At 45.1% G+C, this 19,083-nt stretch overlaps 1 protein-coding gene across 6 annotated transcripts in view; it reads right to left on the minus strand.

The window, feature by feature from the left end:
• The window catches only part of LOC116399361 (chromodomain-helicase-DNA-binding protein 4-like), a 29,352-nt gene extending 11,134 nt beyond the window's left edge, over window positions 1–18,218 (minus strand). The window contains exons 1-28 of one of the 6 annotated variants that reach the window (XM_031876473.1): window positions 17,840–18,024; window positions 17,197–17,367; window positions 14,952–15,061; window positions 13,366–13,620; window positions 10,077–10,195; window positions 9,497–9,768; window positions 9,263–9,393; window positions 8,935–9,073; window positions 7,989–8,155; window positions 7,491–7,724; window positions 6,838–7,041; window positions 6,529–6,737; window positions 6,214–6,345; window positions 6,028–6,127; window positions 5,562–5,753; window positions 4,405–4,605; window positions 4,175–4,312; window positions 3,813–3,934; window positions 3,267–3,440; window positions 3,031–3,172; window positions 2,800–2,931; window positions 2,374–2,491; window positions 2,143–2,267; window positions 1,839–1,931; window positions 1,297–1,617; window positions 1,023–1,200; window positions 336–425; window positions 51–142 (exon numbers count right to left, since the gene is read on the minus strand). In XM_031876473.1, the coding sequence (XP_031732333.1) occupies window positions 51–142; window positions 336–425; window positions 1,023–1,200; window positions 1,297–1,617; window positions 1,839–1,931; window positions 2,143–2,267; window positions 2,374–2,491; window positions 2,800–2,931; window positions 3,031–3,172; window positions 3,267–3,440; window positions 3,813–3,934; window positions 4,175–4,312; window positions 4,405–4,605; window positions 5,562–5,753; window positions 6,028–6,127; window positions 6,214–6,345; window positions 6,529–6,737; window positions 6,838–7,041; window positions 7,491–7,724; window positions 7,989–8,155; window positions 8,935–9,073; window positions 9,263–9,393; window positions 9,497–9,768; window positions 10,077–10,195; window positions 13,366–13,620; window positions 14,952–15,061; window positions 17,197–17,257 (4,251 nt within the window). In that variant the 5' untranslated portion in view covers window positions 17,258–17,367; window positions 17,840–18,024. The other 5 variants (XM_031876472.1, XM_031876467.1, XM_031876470.1 and 2 more) reach the window with 5 other exon arrangements.
• Between the last annotated feature and the right edge of the window lie 865 nt (window positions 18,219–19,083).

Genomic DNA, 19,083 nt, shown 5'->3' on the forward strand with positions numbered 1-19,083 from the left:
GGGGGGGGGGGGGGGTGTTCAATGTAAGAGGGATAACAAATGGTCCGAACCTCGATGTTGCCTCCCACCCTGGCCAGCAGGGGGGGCAGCGGCTTGTCTTTGTCGTTCCTCAGGCCCTTCCTGCTCGGCCTGCGAGAGTTGGCTGCAGAAATCAAACAATTTGATTTAATGTTTTTTGTGTATAAGCATGTGATACAACTTATACAACTGGTCAACTTTCCTTTTTATACACACAGATATGTTTAATGTCACTGTTGCAAAAACACCTGAAGCATTAGCTTAATATTAATATTGTTTAACGTTATTTACCTCTAAAAACAGACATTGGTTCTCACCTTCTGTTCGCTCGTCAAAGTCCTCGTCTCCCTCCTCAGACGCCACCGAGTAATCCGATTGGCCGTCAGACTGGTCATCCTGCCAATCAGCTTTGAGATTAAAAACAAGAGGTTTTTAATGCACTGTCCAGAAAGACTTCAGCGAGTATTTTAGTTCTCATTCACACAAACGTCACACTCTGGGTTTGAACTTCTCTCTAATTCTGCTTCTTTACATGTGAACTACTGAGAGCAACAAGAAGGAGGTCAAACTTCTGTTATGAAGTTGTTTCTATGAACACGTCTGTTATAAATCCTGTTCATGCACAAGGAACAAAAAAAAATGTCTCTGAAGAAAAACCCAATTTATGACAACAACAGTCTGTGTGGGCGGCTCCGGCATTTTAGCTCCTCAAGCTAAATGAGCTGAGGTCAGTAATGTGCTGTGCATTGTGGGTAATAGAGTCTCATGACTCAAGAGGTGACGCGCATCCGACGCCGGCTTGACAAACATTCAGGGTGAAATTAAAGGGAAAGGTGACAAAGATAAGATTCCCCCTAGAGGAGTCTGTGAGAAAAAGAATATAAATAAAATAAATATAAATTTAAAACAAAAAATGTATTTAAAAAAAATAAAATAAATAAATATCTTACACCATTCTAGAAGCTAATAGTAAAAAAAAAGCCAATAATTACCTCCATTCCTACCTCTGTCCTCTTGAGACCCGTCGTTGTAGTTGACCTGCTTGCGGATACGCTTGCCTTTGCCCAGGTTGCGGGCCAGATCCTCCTGCTGCTGCTCGTAATGGTGACGCAGCAGCTTCTCCCAGTAGTCCGGGTCCACGCTCTCCTCCTGCTTGATGATCTCCCGCTGCACCTCCTCCTCCTGAGCGGAAAAAGACGGGAGAAAACGGTCGGAGACGGTTAACAAACCGGTGAGACATTAAGCGGCGTCGGATGTTAAGCTCTCGTCTTCGCTCACCTCCTCCTCCTCGTCTTTGACCACGTACTGAGCCACCTTGAAGGAGCTCAGGTACTCGTTCATGCTCTGCAGCTCCTTGTCTTCCGTGGCGTCCTGGTTCCTGTCCAGCAGACGGTCGATGGCCTTCTCGTCGTAGTGAATGACGCTGCTGTCCTCCTCCTTGTTCTTGTGCTCACCGAGACCGTACAGCTCGTCCTTGAAGAGCTGCTCCGTTCCGAACTTGAGGATGTCGTCCAGCTCCTGTTTGGACATGGAGCCCGTCTTGGATCCGAGACCTGGTCGGACCACCAGGTGAGTTAGCATCATCTTCTTCTTGGCAACCTGGACAACAGAAAGAGCAATTTGTTGGTTGTCAATATGTCCAGTATTTTCATCTGAGCTTTGCTATTAAAAACATCTTTTTGAATGTATTGCAGCAAAAACTAGAAAGTGTGAAATAATTGTTTCTCTTTAGTCGTCACTTGCAGAAAACAGTAGCCAGATGTAAGCATCTGTTGGGCAACACTCGACAGAAGACATTGCGTTGCCGCGGTCCTGTTTACCTGAGTAATCCTCTCCTCCACTGAGGCCTTGGTGACGAAGCGGTAGATCATCACCTTCTTGTTCTGACCGATACGATGAGCTCTGCTGAAGGCCTGAAAACACAGGAAGAGGAGTTGTGAATCGTCAAAATATTTAACTTCTCAATAAACCTCAGAGGGAAATAAAACCCTCATATTGGGATAGAAAACTGTACAAATTCAGCAAATATGTTTGAAAGATTTCCCTCAAAAGTTCACAACAACTTCACTTCATGATCAATAACAACGAGTAGAAGCGGACGGAGTAGCGGGAGTCCTGCCGTACCTGGATGTCGTTGTGGGGGTTCCAGTCAGAGTCGTAGATGATGACGGTGTCGGCGGTGGCCAGGTTGATACCCAGACCTCCGGCCCTCGTTGACAGCAGGAAGGCGAACTGCGGAGCGCCGGGAGCTGAGGGAAGAGAAATGATCAGCTTCCATATCAGTGACCTGGAACCTCAATAACAACACATCAAGTAACTCTTTTTAAGTTCACAGTTTGGTGCTCGCGGTCTCACCGTTGAAGCGATCGATAGCTTCCTGTCTCATCCCTCCCGTGATGCCACCGTCGATCCTCTCATACTTGTAGCCCTCGTTCTCCAGGAAGTCCTCGAGCAAGTCCAACATCTTGGTCATCTGCAGCGAAAAACACGGAGGAGACGGATTATTAGGAAACAGCTAAACGACATTCTCCACTTCAGTCCTTCTCGTTCCAACAAACGAGCAGAAAAAAAGTGTTTTTTTACAACCTTTTGTACAATTACGTTTTTTTTATTTTTATCTTTAAGCTTTACAGGATCAACTCGGATAGAAAACATTCTTCTCTCCGATCATTTAAAAAGAGAAAAAGCAGAATAGGACAAAAACAGAAACATTTCAAGTAGTGAAAGGAAGAGAACGATAAACAATGAAGAGACAGAATATAGGAGCATCTGGTCTCTTACCTGAGAGAAGATGAGCACTCTGTGTCCTCCGTTCTTCAGCTTCCTCATCATCGTCTGCAGTAACGTCAGTTTCCCAGCAGCCTTTGTGAGAGAGTTGCCGTCGTACATCCCGTTGGGCATCTTTGGAGCTTCCTGTTTGTGAGCGACCAAAACGAACAGTTTAGGTTACCCAAGTTCTCAAACGACAGAGAGAAAGTTCAGCTAGAATGTTAAATCTCGTTGGGTTCGTACAATAGCGGCCGTGGGGAAGAGGTAGGGGTGGTTGCAGCACTTCTTGAGGTCCATGACGACGTTGAGCAGAGAAACCTGGTTTCCTCCTCCTTTGGTGTTCAGAGCCTCAAAGTTTTTCGTCAGGATGAACTTGTAGTACTTCCTGCAAAACACACATTTACTCGGTTACATTTAAAAACAAACGCGACTTTATTTTTGGAAGGAGCATCATCTTGAAAAGGAAGAGCCAGACTCACTTCTGCAGAGGGCTGAGCTCCACCCGGACGATGAGCTCCGTCTTGGAGGGCATATCTTTGAAGACGTCGGCCTTCAGCCTCCTGAGCATGTGCGGACCCAGCATGTCGTGCAGCTTCTTGATCTGGTCTTCCTTTGCGATGTCGGCGAACTCCTCCAGGAAAATCTCCAATTTACTGCAAACGAGACGCGGACGACAGGTGAGACTTCACAACACACAAATCTAAGACGTCACGAGAAACTAAATGGGATAGAAAAGCAGAATTAGGGTTATTTTTGTGGAGTCTTTGCTTTTTTCTTTGAATTACTGGATATTTTCAACCCTCAAAACATCTGCTAAGTCATATGCAAACATCTACTAATATCTGCAAGTTCATTATCATTTATATTGGTTTAGAGTCTCCAGTTCCAGAACAAACAAAACACACTGCTGACTCACACATCATGACCTTACACCTGAAGGAAAGCCTCAGTGCTGTGGTGAGGGCTCTGAAAATGTTCCTCCTATAAAAAAGGTAAAGTGTTAGAGAACAGAGACCGGCGCCCACCTGAACCTCTCAGGTGTGAGGAAGTTGAGCAGGTGGAAAAGCTCCTCCAGGTTGTTCTGCAGCGGAGTTCCAGTCAGCAGCAGTTTGTGCTGCAGAGGGTAGTTGTTCAACACCCGGAAAAACTACAGCAGGAAAGAAAATAAACAAAGAAGAACACGTTCACAGCTGCAGTTAAACGTCGGAGACGGCTGTCTGCACAAGCTTCCAATACAGACATGTTTAAAACTGTTTTATTCCAAAACGTTCTAGTAGGTCAGCTTTGAAGCGATGTGCATTTCAAGCAAAAGTCACTATTAATTCTATTTGATACTCCCCCTAACCTTTACTAACAGACCCCCGTGTGTCTACATGCGTGTTCGTACCTTCGACTGGTTGTTTTTCAGTCTGTGGGCCTCGTCCACCACCAGGCAGGCCCAGTCTATGGAGCCCAGGATGGCCATGTCGATGGTGATCAGCTCGTAGGACGTCAGCAGGACGTGGAACTTGATCGATGAGTCTTTCTGTTGGGGGGGAAAGAAACACAAACAAGGTGTTACCCTCCGTCTGTTAGATACTTTTATCCGAGTGAGCTTTCCGTTCCGTCTCCTCTCACCCTCATCCTGGAGGCCTTCTTCCCTCCTCGGGTGGCGTTGTCCTCGAAGGAGAACTCGTTCTCTCGGATGACGGCTCGGCTGTCTTTGTCTCCGACGTAGGTCACCACGTACATGTCGGGGGCCCACATCTCCAACTCCCTCTCCCAGTTGATGATGGTGGAGAGCGGCGCGCTGACCAGGAACGGGCCCTTCGAGTGGCCCTGCAGGCGGAGAGAGAGAGAGGAGGTCAAGTTCAACTCGAGTCATTTCACAAATATAGCAACGAACTCGAGGGTTTGATTCTTGGTTCAAACCGATAAGAACTGAAATCAGGAGAGCAGAAACTTATGAATAAACAAGGAAACCGATACTAAATCTCATGTTTCAGGCATAGAGCTACAATTGATTATTAACAATTAAATCAGATGATTATCTTCCTGATTAATAGATGAATCTTTTTGTTTATATACATTTCCAAATAGCAAAAAGAGTCCATCATTCCTAAAGAGACAAAGATGACGTTTTTAAACATTTTTGTCCGTCCAAAACTCCACAAATATTAAATTTACTACCACAGAATAATCTAATTTTAGAAGTCGGAGCCAGTAAACGTTTGGCAATTACGATCAATACAAATCACTTAAGAAATTACTTTATTACTTGATTATCAGACTAGTTACAGATTCATCTGAAAACTTGACAAACTGTGTCATGAACTCAAGTCATTGAGAGACGTGTCCCTCAGGTCTGAACTGTACATAAAACAAAACAAATGAAACAGATAACTTCATAAAATGTGTTTTAAAAATAAATCCTCAGATCAAGTTTATTAAAAAACGCTGCAGAAGATCTCCTGCTGCTCCGACAGGAAGTGTATTCTGGCCTCCCTCCTTTAGGTGGCAGTGGCTCACACGACCGGCGTCTGAGATCGAGAACTTAATGTCGTCTGATTTCACCTGACTTACACAAAATGGCTGGACGGCTCCCGGCCAATAGGAGGACAGCTGCACACAGAGAGCTACTCTGGAGCCAAAGCTGCCTTAAAGATGTATTATCTCACAGTAAATATGAAAATCATTAAAAAAAACTTTAAGTGCTAGAAATCATTTCCCCACAAGACGAGTTGTGCAGTTTCAGTGTGTGTGTCTTTTACAACACATCTCACAGCCTAACCCACCTCTTTATAGAGCGAGTAGAGGAAGACGGCGGTCTGCACCGTCTTACCCAGACCCATCTCGTCGGCCAGGATGGTGTCGGTGCCCTGAGCCCAGGAGAACCGCAGCCAGTTGAGACCCTCCAGCTGGTAGGGGTGCAGCGTGCCCCCCGTGCTGTCCAGGTAGTCCTGCTGACGCTCGAACTTTATGGTCGGCTGAGGGGAGACAAGAAGACATTGTACATGGTGTTAAAAGTAAGAGATGAGAAAAGTATCTTGAACTGACAATCTGTGCAACATATTCTTTTGTTACACTGAACTACAGGTCAAACAATTCATTGTTACAAACTTTTATCTGTAACAGTAGAACCGGGCGGTTCATCTTTGGTCACATCAAGACTTTCCCTTTAAGAACGTCCACAGAAACGTCCTCCGTTTGGTTTTTAGAGTGCTGAAGGGAAGTTAAACCCCTTAAATACTCCAGACTTACGTCCACCACGGGGTTCTCAGGAGGTCTGTCGGGCCGCTTCACTCGTCCCTTCACCTTGAGCTTCTTCCCCGGTTTCCCCTCGTCTCCCATTATCAGCTCTCTGAAACAAACGCTCCAGTCAGTGAAGTAAAGAAGTGTTGCTTTAAGAGCGCACACATCTGTATCCTGCTGCAGCTGTAGTCTCACCTGTGGTTCCAGTAGTGCACCTTGCAGGTGTCAAAGTCGGGTACGTCCATGTCGTCGGCCTCCCAGGTGGCCTGGTCGTACGGCAACTCTCTCCACTTGATCAGGTAGTGGATGTTGTTCTTCCTGTCCACACTGGAAAACAATGTTAAGTCATTTTTCATGTTTGGCAGAAGATTCATGACACAAATATCTGAAATATTACTCGTCTAAACAGAGATTTGTGGAGTTATCTTTAATAAATGGACAGCTTTACAAGAAATGACTGCAGTAACTAAAGACCAAATCTTCTTCCCCCGAGTAGAGCCGCAGCCTCACCTGTGGTTGAGGATGCGGTGCATCATCAGCCACTCAAACTTGATGCCATAGCGGAGGTACTTGTCGTCCAGCTGCGCGTACATGGGGTCCTTGTTCCTCCTCTTGACGCTCTTGTCCTCCTCGCCTTCGGCGAAGTCGATGGGCGGCGGATCGTCCATGTCGTTCTTCCTCTGGTAGTTCCTGAACAGCACCTGACAGTGGAGCTCCAGCTGGTGACGAGGAGGAGGGAGGACCAAAAGGAGGACGAAGGTTAAAAAGAGAGGAGATTTGTTTCTAGTCGAGCGTCAGAAACACGGTAAAAGTTCACACCTGGAGCTCGGTGACCCAGGAGCAGTGCCAGTACGACATGTTGGACCACTTGGTGAAGAACTCTCTGTCCGGACGTCCCGCCAGCGGTTTGGGGTCGGGGGTGTCGGCCGCAAGGTCCGCAGGGCGGGGCACCGGCGTGGGAGCCGGAGCTTCGCCCCATCGCCACGTCAGGATCTTCTGGACCTTCCCCTTTATGGGGAGACACTGGAGGGGGAGGACAGAGAGGGAAACATTAATATTACAGCATTAAGATGATGGCGTTTATTTTTTACCCCGAATAAACTGCTTCTAATTTTCTCTTGTGTGATTGAAAGTCTTTAAATAAATCTCTTAAATCACTTTTAATAAATCGATTCACTACTCTGATCATTTCCATGACTTTAAAACACCCGTCTGTTTAACTGCTGCGGTAAAACATTCGGCGGTTAATTAAATCTGCTTCATGTTTCTCTGGTTACACAGAGAATCTGCGTTGGTTTCTTGAACGTAACCGTGATTTTTCTTTCTTAAAATCACTCGTCGGGGCGCGCTGACCTCAACGGGCACAGAAACACCTCCAGGAGGAGCGTAAACATCCGACGAATCAATGAATAAAAGGCCGACTCTAACTCCGACGGGTCAAACGTCACATCCGTCTCCCCCGGTGGGCTCACCGTGCAGCGGGGGCAGATCCACTCTCCGTTGGGGATCTCTGGGAGCGGCGGGTTGAGGCAGTGGATGTGGTACGACGAGGGGCACGAGTCGCAGCAGAGCAGCTCGCCTCCGTCTTTGCACACTCGGCAGAACTCCATGTGGAGGTCGTCCTCCTCCATGTCTACAGCCTCGACGACGTCCTCCTCGGCCTCCGAGTTCTCCTCCCTGGCCTCCCACTGGATGCCCTCCTTCTCCTGGAATGAGAGGAAGAAGGTTTATATCTTAAACCTCCTCAAAGTATTACTACACCCAGAAAATGATCACTTCTGTATTAGTTACAATCGTTCTACTCTTTATCTGAGGTTTCTTTTTACAGCGGACTCTTGGGTTGACTTTGTCTTAGTTTTGGGACTCGTAGAGAAACTGATTTTACTTCAGTTGATGTTTGAGAAGTCTGTGTTGCTCTGACTTGCCCTCGTTTGGTTTTTAGGGAATAAGAGAGTCGGCATGTTGCTTACACAGTGCGGGCAGCTCCAGGTGCCCTCGGGGGCCTTCTCCATGTCGGGGTCCAGGCAGACCATGTGGTACGCTCTGGGGCAGGTGTCACACAGGATGATCTCGCCACCCTGCTGGCAAACCTCGCAGTAGTCCTGGTGGTCCGTCTCATAGCCGTCCCCATCCTCTGCTTCTGATTCAAAGTTGAAAAAAACCAAACACACAAACGAGGCTTAAAAAAAAAGAAAAAAACACCTCAGAGCGTCACACATTCACCCGAGACACAGGATGTGATCAGTGCATTTTATGACGAGTGTGTTGATGTTTGTGGGAGAAACCCCCCTCCCCCCCACTGGGTGAGTCACTTTTTCCTCTTTTCAACGACACATTTCCTCAATAACACCAACAAACTGAAATCGAGGGGTTTCACAGTGAAGATGTAAAGTGATCGTTAATGCTCATCCTCCACGTTTGGATAAAGAAACTTCATAACGCACAACACACACAAAGTATATTGTGTTTCTTTCTGAAATGCCAGATTTAAAAAGGGTAAAAGTTATCTAAAGACCAGAACAACCGTTAAAAAAGGATTGAATCCATCTGTGATGTCGTCAGAGCGGCTGCAGAAGATGATGATGAGTCAGTAGGCGACGACCAAGACCAAGATGTCGTCCTTCTAAATATAATCAGCTGACTCAGTCACAGTGACTAATATGTGTGCGTGTGTGTACACCTCATGTTGTTGTCCATTCCACAGACTTTTTAATGCTTTACTCTGCACGCAGTCATTATTAGATCTACCGCTGTGTGTTTAACCTGCAATCTGCCTGCTCCATCTGCAGCCGGTTCACGCCCCAACAGGTAAGAGCTCTGACTCACCGGGTTGAACCCCCACAGGTTACACAAAACCTGCTGTTTATTTAACGTAGAGGAGGAGGCGGACGGAGGAGACGAAGAAGATGCACGAACCTTTCTTCTTCTTGGGTTTGCTCTTGGACGGCTTCTTTTTGCTGCGGCTGCTGCGGCTGTTGGATCCCTCCGACACGGAGACGCTGTTCATGCTGCCGTCCTCGAAATCGCTGTCCACTTCGGGCTCCTCGTCCTCGCTCTGTGCAAACGTGAGAGACACACACACACACTTAAAAAAAACTGTTGGTGGTACCCAACTTTATGTGGGCGCACAAGGGGAGAGAGAGAAGAGAGAGAGACGCAGACAGACAGACAGACAGACACAGACACAGACAGAGACAGACAGACAGAGACAGACAGACAGAGACAGACAGACGGTGGATCGTACCGACGAGCGTTTCCTTTTGCTGTTGAAACCTCCCAGTTTGATTTTGAGAGGAGCCACTTTCTTGGTCTTGGCACTGTTCTTCTTCTCTTGTTGTTTAAGTGTAGGTTTGGACTTCTTGCGGGCGTTGGGACCTGCCGACACAAACCAGAAAGGCAAAGACGTGAGTCGGTGACGCACAGATAAGAGAAGACGAACATAAGATCAGACTTCTTTAATGTTTCATGATCACTGTACCTTTCCCTTCCTTAGTCTTGGCCTTGCGTAGCGGTGGCGGAGGCTCCACTGGAGCCACCGGCGCCGGCGGTGGTGGCGGCGCTACGACGACCGGCGCGACCTCCGCCACCATGGTGTCGACCGCGGCCGGCACGTTGGCGGTCGCCAGGGCTGCGTTGGCGGCGGCGGCTCCCCTCAGGGGGTTGTTGGTGCTGAACTCGCGCCATTTGGCGCCCAGAACCATCATCATCTTGGACACGGCGATCTTGGGGTTCTTGGCTGCGATGAGGGGCCTTAGAGGCAAAGGGGAAGTAAAAATGTTCATTGTAAGCATGAACCAAACGGGAGCGCAGTGAATATCTTAAACTCTATTATATTTTCAAAACCGGTCATTAAAAAAAGTTTTTCTCCTGGTAAAAAAAAAAATAGAGACAAAGAGACAGACAGACAGCCAAAAATTGGGGAAAGCAACTCGTGCATCATGGGAGATTTCTCTCCTGGTAAATAAACATGAAGTAAAGACACACACACAAAAAGGCATAATTGACATTTCCTGAGACACACTTGGACACTCAGCCAGGTGTCTCGTGTCCTCATTTACCTGACGAACTGGCTGAAGGCTTTGTAGTTGGTCAGAGAGCGGTAGTCCTCCTCGGTGAAGACGTGGTCGATGTCCTCCATGCCCCAGTCATCAAGCAGCTGGGACGACGACTTCGGCTCCTGCAGGAAAACAACAATGAGCTTCATCAGAGGGACAAGAGTTATACAGAAACGTTACAACAACAAACAACCTGCAGCCGTCACAAGATGGACGGCTAGTCATTGTGAATGAAATGTGGAACCGTTAACTCAGGACGAGCGTGAGAGGAGCGTTGTCCTGAGAAGTGGGAGAAAACGGACGATGTTTACAAAGAACCTCTGAATGTATCTCAGGAAATATTGGATTTTTTTTTTTTTAAATGTAAAATGGTTAATAATTCCAATAATACCAATCACACCAGCAGCTAAAACACTGAAAACTGGAAGATGTTTGGGATTGACAAGCCACTGAGTCCAAAAACAGCAGAAACGTGACACGAAAACAGAAACAACAAAATGAGAAAAGTATTGCAGCCAAAGAGTCACATTAAACTTGGTCATCACAGCGGTAACACACGATCTCACAGGATTCTCTCACAACCACTTCAGCTCAGAGGAGTTATCGATACTAATCGGATCGATTGATCGGAGGAGAACCTGGTTCAGGGAGACGAGTCCGTAACTCAATACGCGTTAAAGAGACGAACACGACCGGCGGATTTATTTAAACACGATTACCAAGAAAGACAAACCGTCCACCTCTCACAAAGACACCTTTGTTCTGCGTCGGCGGCCATTATTTTACCTCGCAATAGGCTAAATTATTACGACACAGGTAACGTACATAATGATATGTAATGATATGGGCCCGGGCAGTTCATTGAATGCGACTTTCACCATTCAGATCTATACAAAAAATGACTCTGATTAAAGTGTTCATCGCTCTAGAATCCTCTTTATTTGGCTCTCAAAGTAAAACTAAATCACTTTTGTTCAATCAAAACATGTAAACATAACTTTAAACTCTGGGACATTGTGATGGAAATGTTCTTAATAGACCAAATGATGATTCAACCCACAGATGAGTTGATAATAACTAATAATAATAATAATAATAATTAGTTTAGTCCTCTAAACGTTGTCCCTATTGTTCAACCGTCACTTCTGACTGAGTCACTCGCATCAAAGCAAACGATGAAACTAACGACGTCTTCACAGGTTAATCTGACAATTATTATATTTGATTAAAGCATTAATCGTTAAAATATTAGAACACAGTTTTAAACCGGATTAATGAACCACAAACGTTTCAGTTTCAGATCACAACAGACAACAGAAAAGCACAAAAGCGTTCTGCAGATGGGAACCGACTTCAAAATAGATAAATAAGTTATGGACACATTTGTAAATCTGAACGAATCGTTTCATCTCTGTATCAAACACGATGCTTCACCGTCTGAACTGCTATTTTTCTTTGGTCATATTTTGACCAATAAAAACCAATTTCTTGCCGATTGGAGCTTTATTGACCTAAAGTTTAAAAGAGGCCCCGAGGAGCATGTGAGCAGTAATTTTAGCCACCCTGGAGTCTTCTTCGTCCTCCTCTTCCTCCACCTCCTCCAGCCTTTCAGCAAAAACCAGCTTCCCCTCTTACAAACGAGGGGAAGCAGCGTCTCTGACAATGAAATAAAATGTGTTTATCTAGCCCAAAAAAAAAAAAAAAAAGGGTCAAGAGCGCAGTGCGGCGCTAAGCAGGGTTGCCGTGGTAACAGCATACATGCCTTACACCCCCCCACACACACACTGACTTACACACCCCGACGCCACCCCTTCCTTGCATAAGTGTCATTAGCTGCGAGGCCCCCTATTGGCCGCCGGTGTGTTCCGAGTGCAGCAGACACAGCTCTTTGTTTAAGCGTCTCTCATCTCACGTTTCTGTCTGTCAAACCAGAGCCGACTCCATTACAGGTACCCAGTCAACAGGGCCGCACAAAGGGCTTCCTACTGAACCCACGGTCCACCAAAGAAGAGACACGTGGTTGCTAGAAATCGGCTGGAAAACGTACGATTTTTTAAAGCACAAATGTGCACAAAGAGCAGTTTGGCACACTTAAAAAAAAAGGATCTTATCGGTAGTTTTGCATATTATGGTTCAACTACAACTCGTACTTTACCCCACAGCTACATGTTTTGCATATGATGCTGCTGTGTTTTAGAAATCTAAATGCACTTTAGGAGCACATCGGTGTCCGTTCATTGAGCTCTTTCAGAACATTAAGTCGATATGAGGTGATAAACGTTTCAATTCAACCTGTGCTTAAACACATTTTACACACAGCAACGTTAAAACAGACAAAAATTAATTCAGGTTTTAGAGGCTGAACCCCAAAACCCGCCGAAGAAAACCTCTGAAAAAAGCATGTATATCAAAACCAGAAGCTGTAAAAACTGTTATAAACGTCAGATTTTCATCTTTCAGATGGTCCTTGAACACATCATGTGTGACGAACGCTTCAGCCCAAAAATGCAACAAAGCTTAAAATTGGGATATTTCATAAAAAAAACTTTTATTCTACGCGTCTCATTTAAAATGTTGCCTAAAATAAACCGTTTGCTTTAACTAGATCTTGTGAAAAACATTAAATTCTGCGCAACTTGGAAGCCACAATTGATTCCTCTGAGACCAACAGTCACATGACAACAATTCTGTGAATCTTAAGACTGAACTTCAGGCTGCTGAACACAGAGCGGAGAGGAGAGGCTGGAAGTAGAGGTTGTAAAACTGTACATAGTTCAATGCATATAGCAGCACGTAGAACCTCTCTCTACTTCTAGCCACGCTTGTTCCGTTTCCACAGAGGTGCAGTACTTTTATATTGCAGTAAAAATCACGGCCACAGAGTTACAAACACCCCGAAACTGCTTGGGGTTCAGAGGATTAAGCCATGAACTGGAACAACTTGAACAAAAGAGGAAAAATACAGCAAAAATCTAAAAAAAAGCGTGTCCCGTAGTGCACCGAGAATGGTCCCCAAAATATGTCATGTACACAGAATTTGTCTTTGGAGCTCAAACCTGTGACCCGTAGTGGAGACAGATGTGCTCCAAAGCCTTCAGTCAACACAGCAAATAGTTAAAATTCGTTTTTTGGGAGAACATGAAGACTTTTTCTGTCCGATTGTGGTGTAAATGTTGCGTCTGAGGCTTTTCAACCCTGAGAAAAGATAAATACTTCATGCCTAACTCTTCTAAGTTTGAGATGTATGTGTTGAGAAGCTTCACTAAAACTATGACGGCCACGTTTCCCTCACCGAGCTGTCATCGTCGTCATCGTCGTCGTCGTCGTCTTCCTCCTCGGGCTCCGGCTCTTTCTTCTTGGAGCTGCTCCTCTCGGCTCCGGAGCTGCTCCTCTTCTTCTCTTTACCGCTGCTGCCCCTCTTCTTCTTCTTGCGTCCCGGAGTGTAGTCGCTGCCCTCGCTGTCGGAGCGCTGGGCGTGGCCGCCGCCGCCTTCCACCTCCTCCGCCCCGCCCATGTCCATGGGCTCTGGGGAGCTGATGGGGAGCTCCTGGAACCAGGACACCAAAAAGAAAAGAAAAGAAGACAGCGGTCAGCAAACTGAAGCTGTCATGTTCGAGAGTAACGGGAACGGGATAAAGACGCAGCTTTCTCGCTGGGATTTTCAAAACACTCCAAGATAAAACATATTTATGAAAAGAAAAGATAGAATATAATTCATCATACAAGAAAATAGTTCCTACTGCACTTCAGAAGCCTTAAATACCCATGAAAAATTATGAGTTATGCTCTCGAAAAAGTAATTAAAAGTCCCCTCTGTATAAATGATGGTTGGAGGAGAAAAAAAATGCAAGAAATAAGTAGACGAGACAGATTTGAGGTGTGTAAATGTTAAAGTGTAACTTCCACCCAATGCACAGTTTTGAAACATTAAATATAAAAGTAGGCCATGACGCTGAGGGATGAAATCCCACGTAAACATGGTGGAATTAGTAAGCTAATGCTAGCTAGCTAACTAACCAGCTGCTAAGTGAGAACATTTTAACTTAATACTTCATCTACGCACTGTTGTCACAGCGTAAGGAAAGCACATCGCCAGTCGTTAACAAAGATTCACCAGATTTTGGAATGTTATCGTTTAATTTCACGTCCACAGAAGCTACACAGCAGTCAGGGGAAAGTCAAAAATGATAAGTCTGACTATTGTCTAGTTCACAGTATGTGGAGCTGGTGGTTAAAACACACAGATCAGAGGCTAATCCGCGTCATGAAAAAGACGAGAGCCGAGAGGCTCGACGGTGCATCGCAGACTCATTCCAGATAACTAGCACGCTAAACATCTAAGCTACAATGAGGTGTTTGCATGAATACGTGTAACACAGTGACGGGTTTACGATGGGGGGGAAATGGTAAAGACATGAATGACTACACCCGTGTCACTTCTAGCTTGTGTTTTCATGATAAATGTAGTTTCAGGTGATTACGAGACAGCAAGTTGTGCAGTGTGACCAGTACAGCCACCTGGTTTTAACGTGACGGTGTTAAAACATTTAATACGCACAATAAGGAGATATGTGTGAATTAAACTCTGCCATACTAAAGGCAGGAATAGCCTCAAGCATTGCACAATCATAACTACTTCCAGCTAATTTGACTTTGTTGGTTGTTGTGATTACATGAGAAGATTGTCAAAGTCTGCCGACGGTCCTGTTCTGTGTGAAGTTTAACTGTTCTGTGTGAAGTTTAACTAACAGTGTTTCAGTCTAGTTTCTATCAAACGCATCATCTGGGACATGGGATGAAGAAGTTGTCGTGTACTTCAGGTAGTTTTCTGACTTTGCATGTAGCTACAGTCAACGACACAGCGCTCTGCATCCTCACCTCTCTGCGCGATCGCCTCTTGCTGCCCTTGCTCTCTTTGCTCTTCTTGGCCTTCTTCTTCTTCTTCACCTTCGGGGTCTCATTCTCCGAGACCTCCTCTTCGTCGTCATCTGCAAAAATCGAGCCGGCGGAGACATTTCACGGTTAGACATATACACAAGTGAGGAGAGACCGAGTGTGATAACATTACAGAGCAAAGAGCAAAAACAAAACACAAGCTGGTAAATTTTGAGCAGCTTCTCTTACTTGTATTCCGATATATTTTTTAATCTCTATTTTTCTCATTTAAGAGTCCCGTCACAGACTGGTTGATGGGGCTTCTTCCTATTTAAAATGACCACTATCAGAATGCCACATTTTCCCTTTTTGAAGAGACCAACTCGCTTACTTTTAGGTTTTAAAACACAAGTAAGTGAACAAAGTACGGTATTGACTGGGACAATTTAGCGCTCTCTCTTCCACCGCCAGGCTGCAACCACATTCACATGGTGTTAAATGACATTTAAGTGGTCCAGGATTAGACGGCTAGAATAAAAACCCAACAGAAGTCCCGAGAACCAGAACAAGTGGAGGACAAGCCGGTGGTTTGGGCTACTAGTTGCCCTTAGGGGGGTGATTCAAATCAGTTTTGTTCCAGTGGTTACAACTGGTAATTTACGACTGATTAGTCGTTATAATTTACCACACCCTCCTGCAGGCCTGATGACAGAGAGGATCCCAGTCCAGCGTTTGGCGCTGCCTCAGTGGCTCTGAAGTGATGCGGTGTGGCACTCAGAGCCTGTTAATGTAATTGACTATGGTAAAAAAAAAAAAAAAAAAAAGTAAATGGCAAGCAGCCATTAAGATGCACCTGGTGAGGAAGAAGCTTTAATGGGATGAGCTTTTTTTTTTTTTAAATGTCATTATGAGGAGACGGCTGTGTGTGGCGATGTGGACGGATGCAAGAAATCCAGAGAATTTAAAAAAGCCATAAATGTATCCATTTCAGTGGTGACATAAAACCACATTCACTTAAGCACTATTTACGCAAGTATTTCCATTTACCACTACATTTCAGAGGGAAATATTGTACTTCTTACTGCACAACATCCATTTGACAGCTGAAGTTACTTTTCAGACGTGAGATTATTACCACAAAATATTATTTAACTAATACATTCTGATATATTAGTATAGTTTAAGCTACCACTGAGTATATAAAGACCTTAAAGTGAATGCATCAATCAATATAATCCACTAATTTAATGTATAGGATCCTGAAATGGGATCTGAACACTCAGTACGTTTGCTGTTGTATTTTAAGTATTTACTTTTACTCGAGTAAGATTTTGATTGCAGCACTTTCTACTTAAATATATATCTGAATACTTCTTTGAGCACTGATGCATTTACAATAGCAGTGTCTACCATCATCAGATGCATGAAAACAAGACATGCACCAACCTTTCGTTTGCATCAAATATCGTGCACGTGAACGCATGTTTTGGTTGGATTACACAATATTTTGTTTATGCAGCATCACTTGACATGTTCATTAAAAGGTTAATGCTATTTTATGAATGAAATGCAGTTTTTCCCCTAAGCTTTACTTGCAGGACTACTTGTTCTTGGTTGTGTACACAGCGCGTGCTCGTCGTGTATTATACAAAACTGTAAACAATGCTCATCTTAGACCCCCACCAGTCTGTGTTTATAATATGCATGTTTGGAAGATATATCTAGTGGATAAGATGCTAGAAACGTTTTTTACTATATTGTATTATTTGTACTTCTCCCCCCTACACACACGCACGAGGAGGGAAACGCTTCAGAACGTCATCCGCGAGCTTCCGAAGCTAACTGGCTGCCTCCATCTTGTGTCATCGACACGTAAATAAATGCCGGTTAGCATAGCATGCTAACATATTAGGCCCCGGGAAACACGCCGGTGAGTCGGCGTGACTTCACGACAAAAACACCATCATCATCAACCGCCATAACGGCTGTAGTTGCGTGGCAACATAGCGGTTTTTTTTTTTTTTTTAAAGTGTGAAAGGAAGAGAGTAAAGCAAATTAAAAATGTACAAGTATGCTAATGTTAGCCGCTAGCATTAGCTTACCCGGTAGTTAGCAACATTAGCTAGCGTAGCGAAACATGATTGATATGAATGTAAAAAAAAAAAAAAAAAAAAACATCTGCTCATGCTAGCATGAAACCGCTGTGAACATTAGCATTTAGAGGCTAACAAATGAGCTCCGGTCTCACCGTGCATTAACCGGTCCTCCGGGGCTCCATAGTCGTCTCTGTCATCCTCGCTTCCAGACATAGCGGACAGGGCAAGAAAAACTTTCTATTTAGTTAGCTAACAAGTTTAGCTAAACTAAATAAAAGTTATGTTTTGTTTAGTCGGATAATCCAGAGTTCTGACCCCCAAATCTGGAGTCCGTCCCAAGTCGTTCGGTGTAGTTGGTTTGAGGCCAGAAGAGAAAGAAGAACAAAAAAGAGAAAGAAGACGGAAGTGAATATTTTGACACCAAAAGATAATTAAAACAAAAACACACCGCGACACAAACACTCGCCGCGTGGACTTCTCAAGACAATATATTTTAACTTTACCTATATCAAGTTAAGACAGACTACCACTCTCCATCGTTCAACTGACATGCCATCTTTACCATTATCGTTAGTTCCCATTAGCACGCGTGCTAACCCGAGCTGGACCGGTTGAGATTTGTGAAAAAAATAAAATAAATAAAGAAGCACAACGAGCCCTGGTTGCACACTTACTATCTAATCTTAGAACATCTCGTAACAACCGGGCATCCATCTCACCCCGTCCATCTTTACCTTTACTCTGTATTTATATTTTACAAACAATAAAACCAAAAAAATAAAACTGGATACTCACAACTTGATTCACAGCTTCCCCCCAAAAATAAAACCCCAGTCACTCCGAGCTCACTTTGTCTAATAATCAATACTTTGATGCTCTTTTTGTTTTTTGTTAAGCTAACGGTATACATACAATTTAAATATATTTCCGTGTTTTTTGGGGGGGGGGTAGGCAGCGTGTGCGCACGACGCCGTCTCCTCTTTCTCTCTCTCTCTCTCCCTCGCACACTAAAACACACACCCCGCGCGCGCGCGCACACACACAAAGAGATCAGGGGGCAGGCATCCCATAATATCCCCCCCTTCCTCCTCCTCCTCCTCCTCCTCCACACACACGCACACACACTTCAGTCACCCCTCCCCCACTCTGCATAGTTACCTTGCAACGTACAGACCATAATAGTCAACTCCCCCCTCCCTCTGCTACAGTCTCTTCCCCATTCCTCCATGCACCCCCCCCCCATAGCAACCGTGGTTACCATGGAGACCCCCCCTCCCACCCCAGTGCAGCATCCCATAATAGTAATGAGCGCAGTCACTGACATCCCTCAATAAGCATAACTCCAAAAAAAGAGAGAGAGAGAGAGATAGGAGAAAGAAAAAAAAAAAAAGGAAAAGCCGTCACATGGCAACTGTGTGTGTCACATGACTGCTTAACTTGAGTGTGCATGTTTGCATGTATGCGCAGGCACCGTACTGTATATATGAGTCCGGCTGCACGCGATGTGGATGCAATGCAACGATGACTTAAAAAAAAGAAAAAGAAAGAAAAATGCACCATGGGGGGGGGGGGGGGCATAAAAGTTAGGGTGACCCAGGTGTAACCCTAAAATATGAGGCTACGCATGACTCACCTGATCATGAGCTCACCTGAAGGCCTGAAGAGGTAGGCCTTTGTGTTTTTAGGAGCAGGTCAGTGTGAGGGTTAAAGAGTCGGCCCTGCAGGGTGGAGGGTCACTAAGGTCAAGCTGTAGCCACAACCTTCAAGTCCCCCCCCCCCCATCAAAACAAGAAACAGGGAGCCCAGAAGCACAAGAGCCAACAGCTGAGTTAAGCTGTCTGCTACACACACACACACACACACACACACACACACACTTTGCTCCACAGGCTGCTTTTGGAAAATGCATTGCAGTCAATGGTGGGAAAAACGTCTGGGTCCTAGACTGTATTTTTTCCCACCATTAACTGAGTGTAGAGCATTTTGACTGTGGAGGTTTAATGCTCAGTGGGACAGAGAGGCTTCTGAGTGACATGGGG

This window comes from Anarrhichthys ocellatus, unplaced genomic scaffold (assembly GCF_004355925.1).
Source record: "Anarrhichthys ocellatus isolate YVR2014 unplaced genomic scaffold, GSC_Weel_1.0 scaffold110, whole genome shotgun sequence".
Lineage (NCBI taxonomy): Eukaryota > Metazoa > Chordata > Actinopteri > Perciformes > Anarhichadidae > Anarrhichthys > Anarrhichthys ocellatus.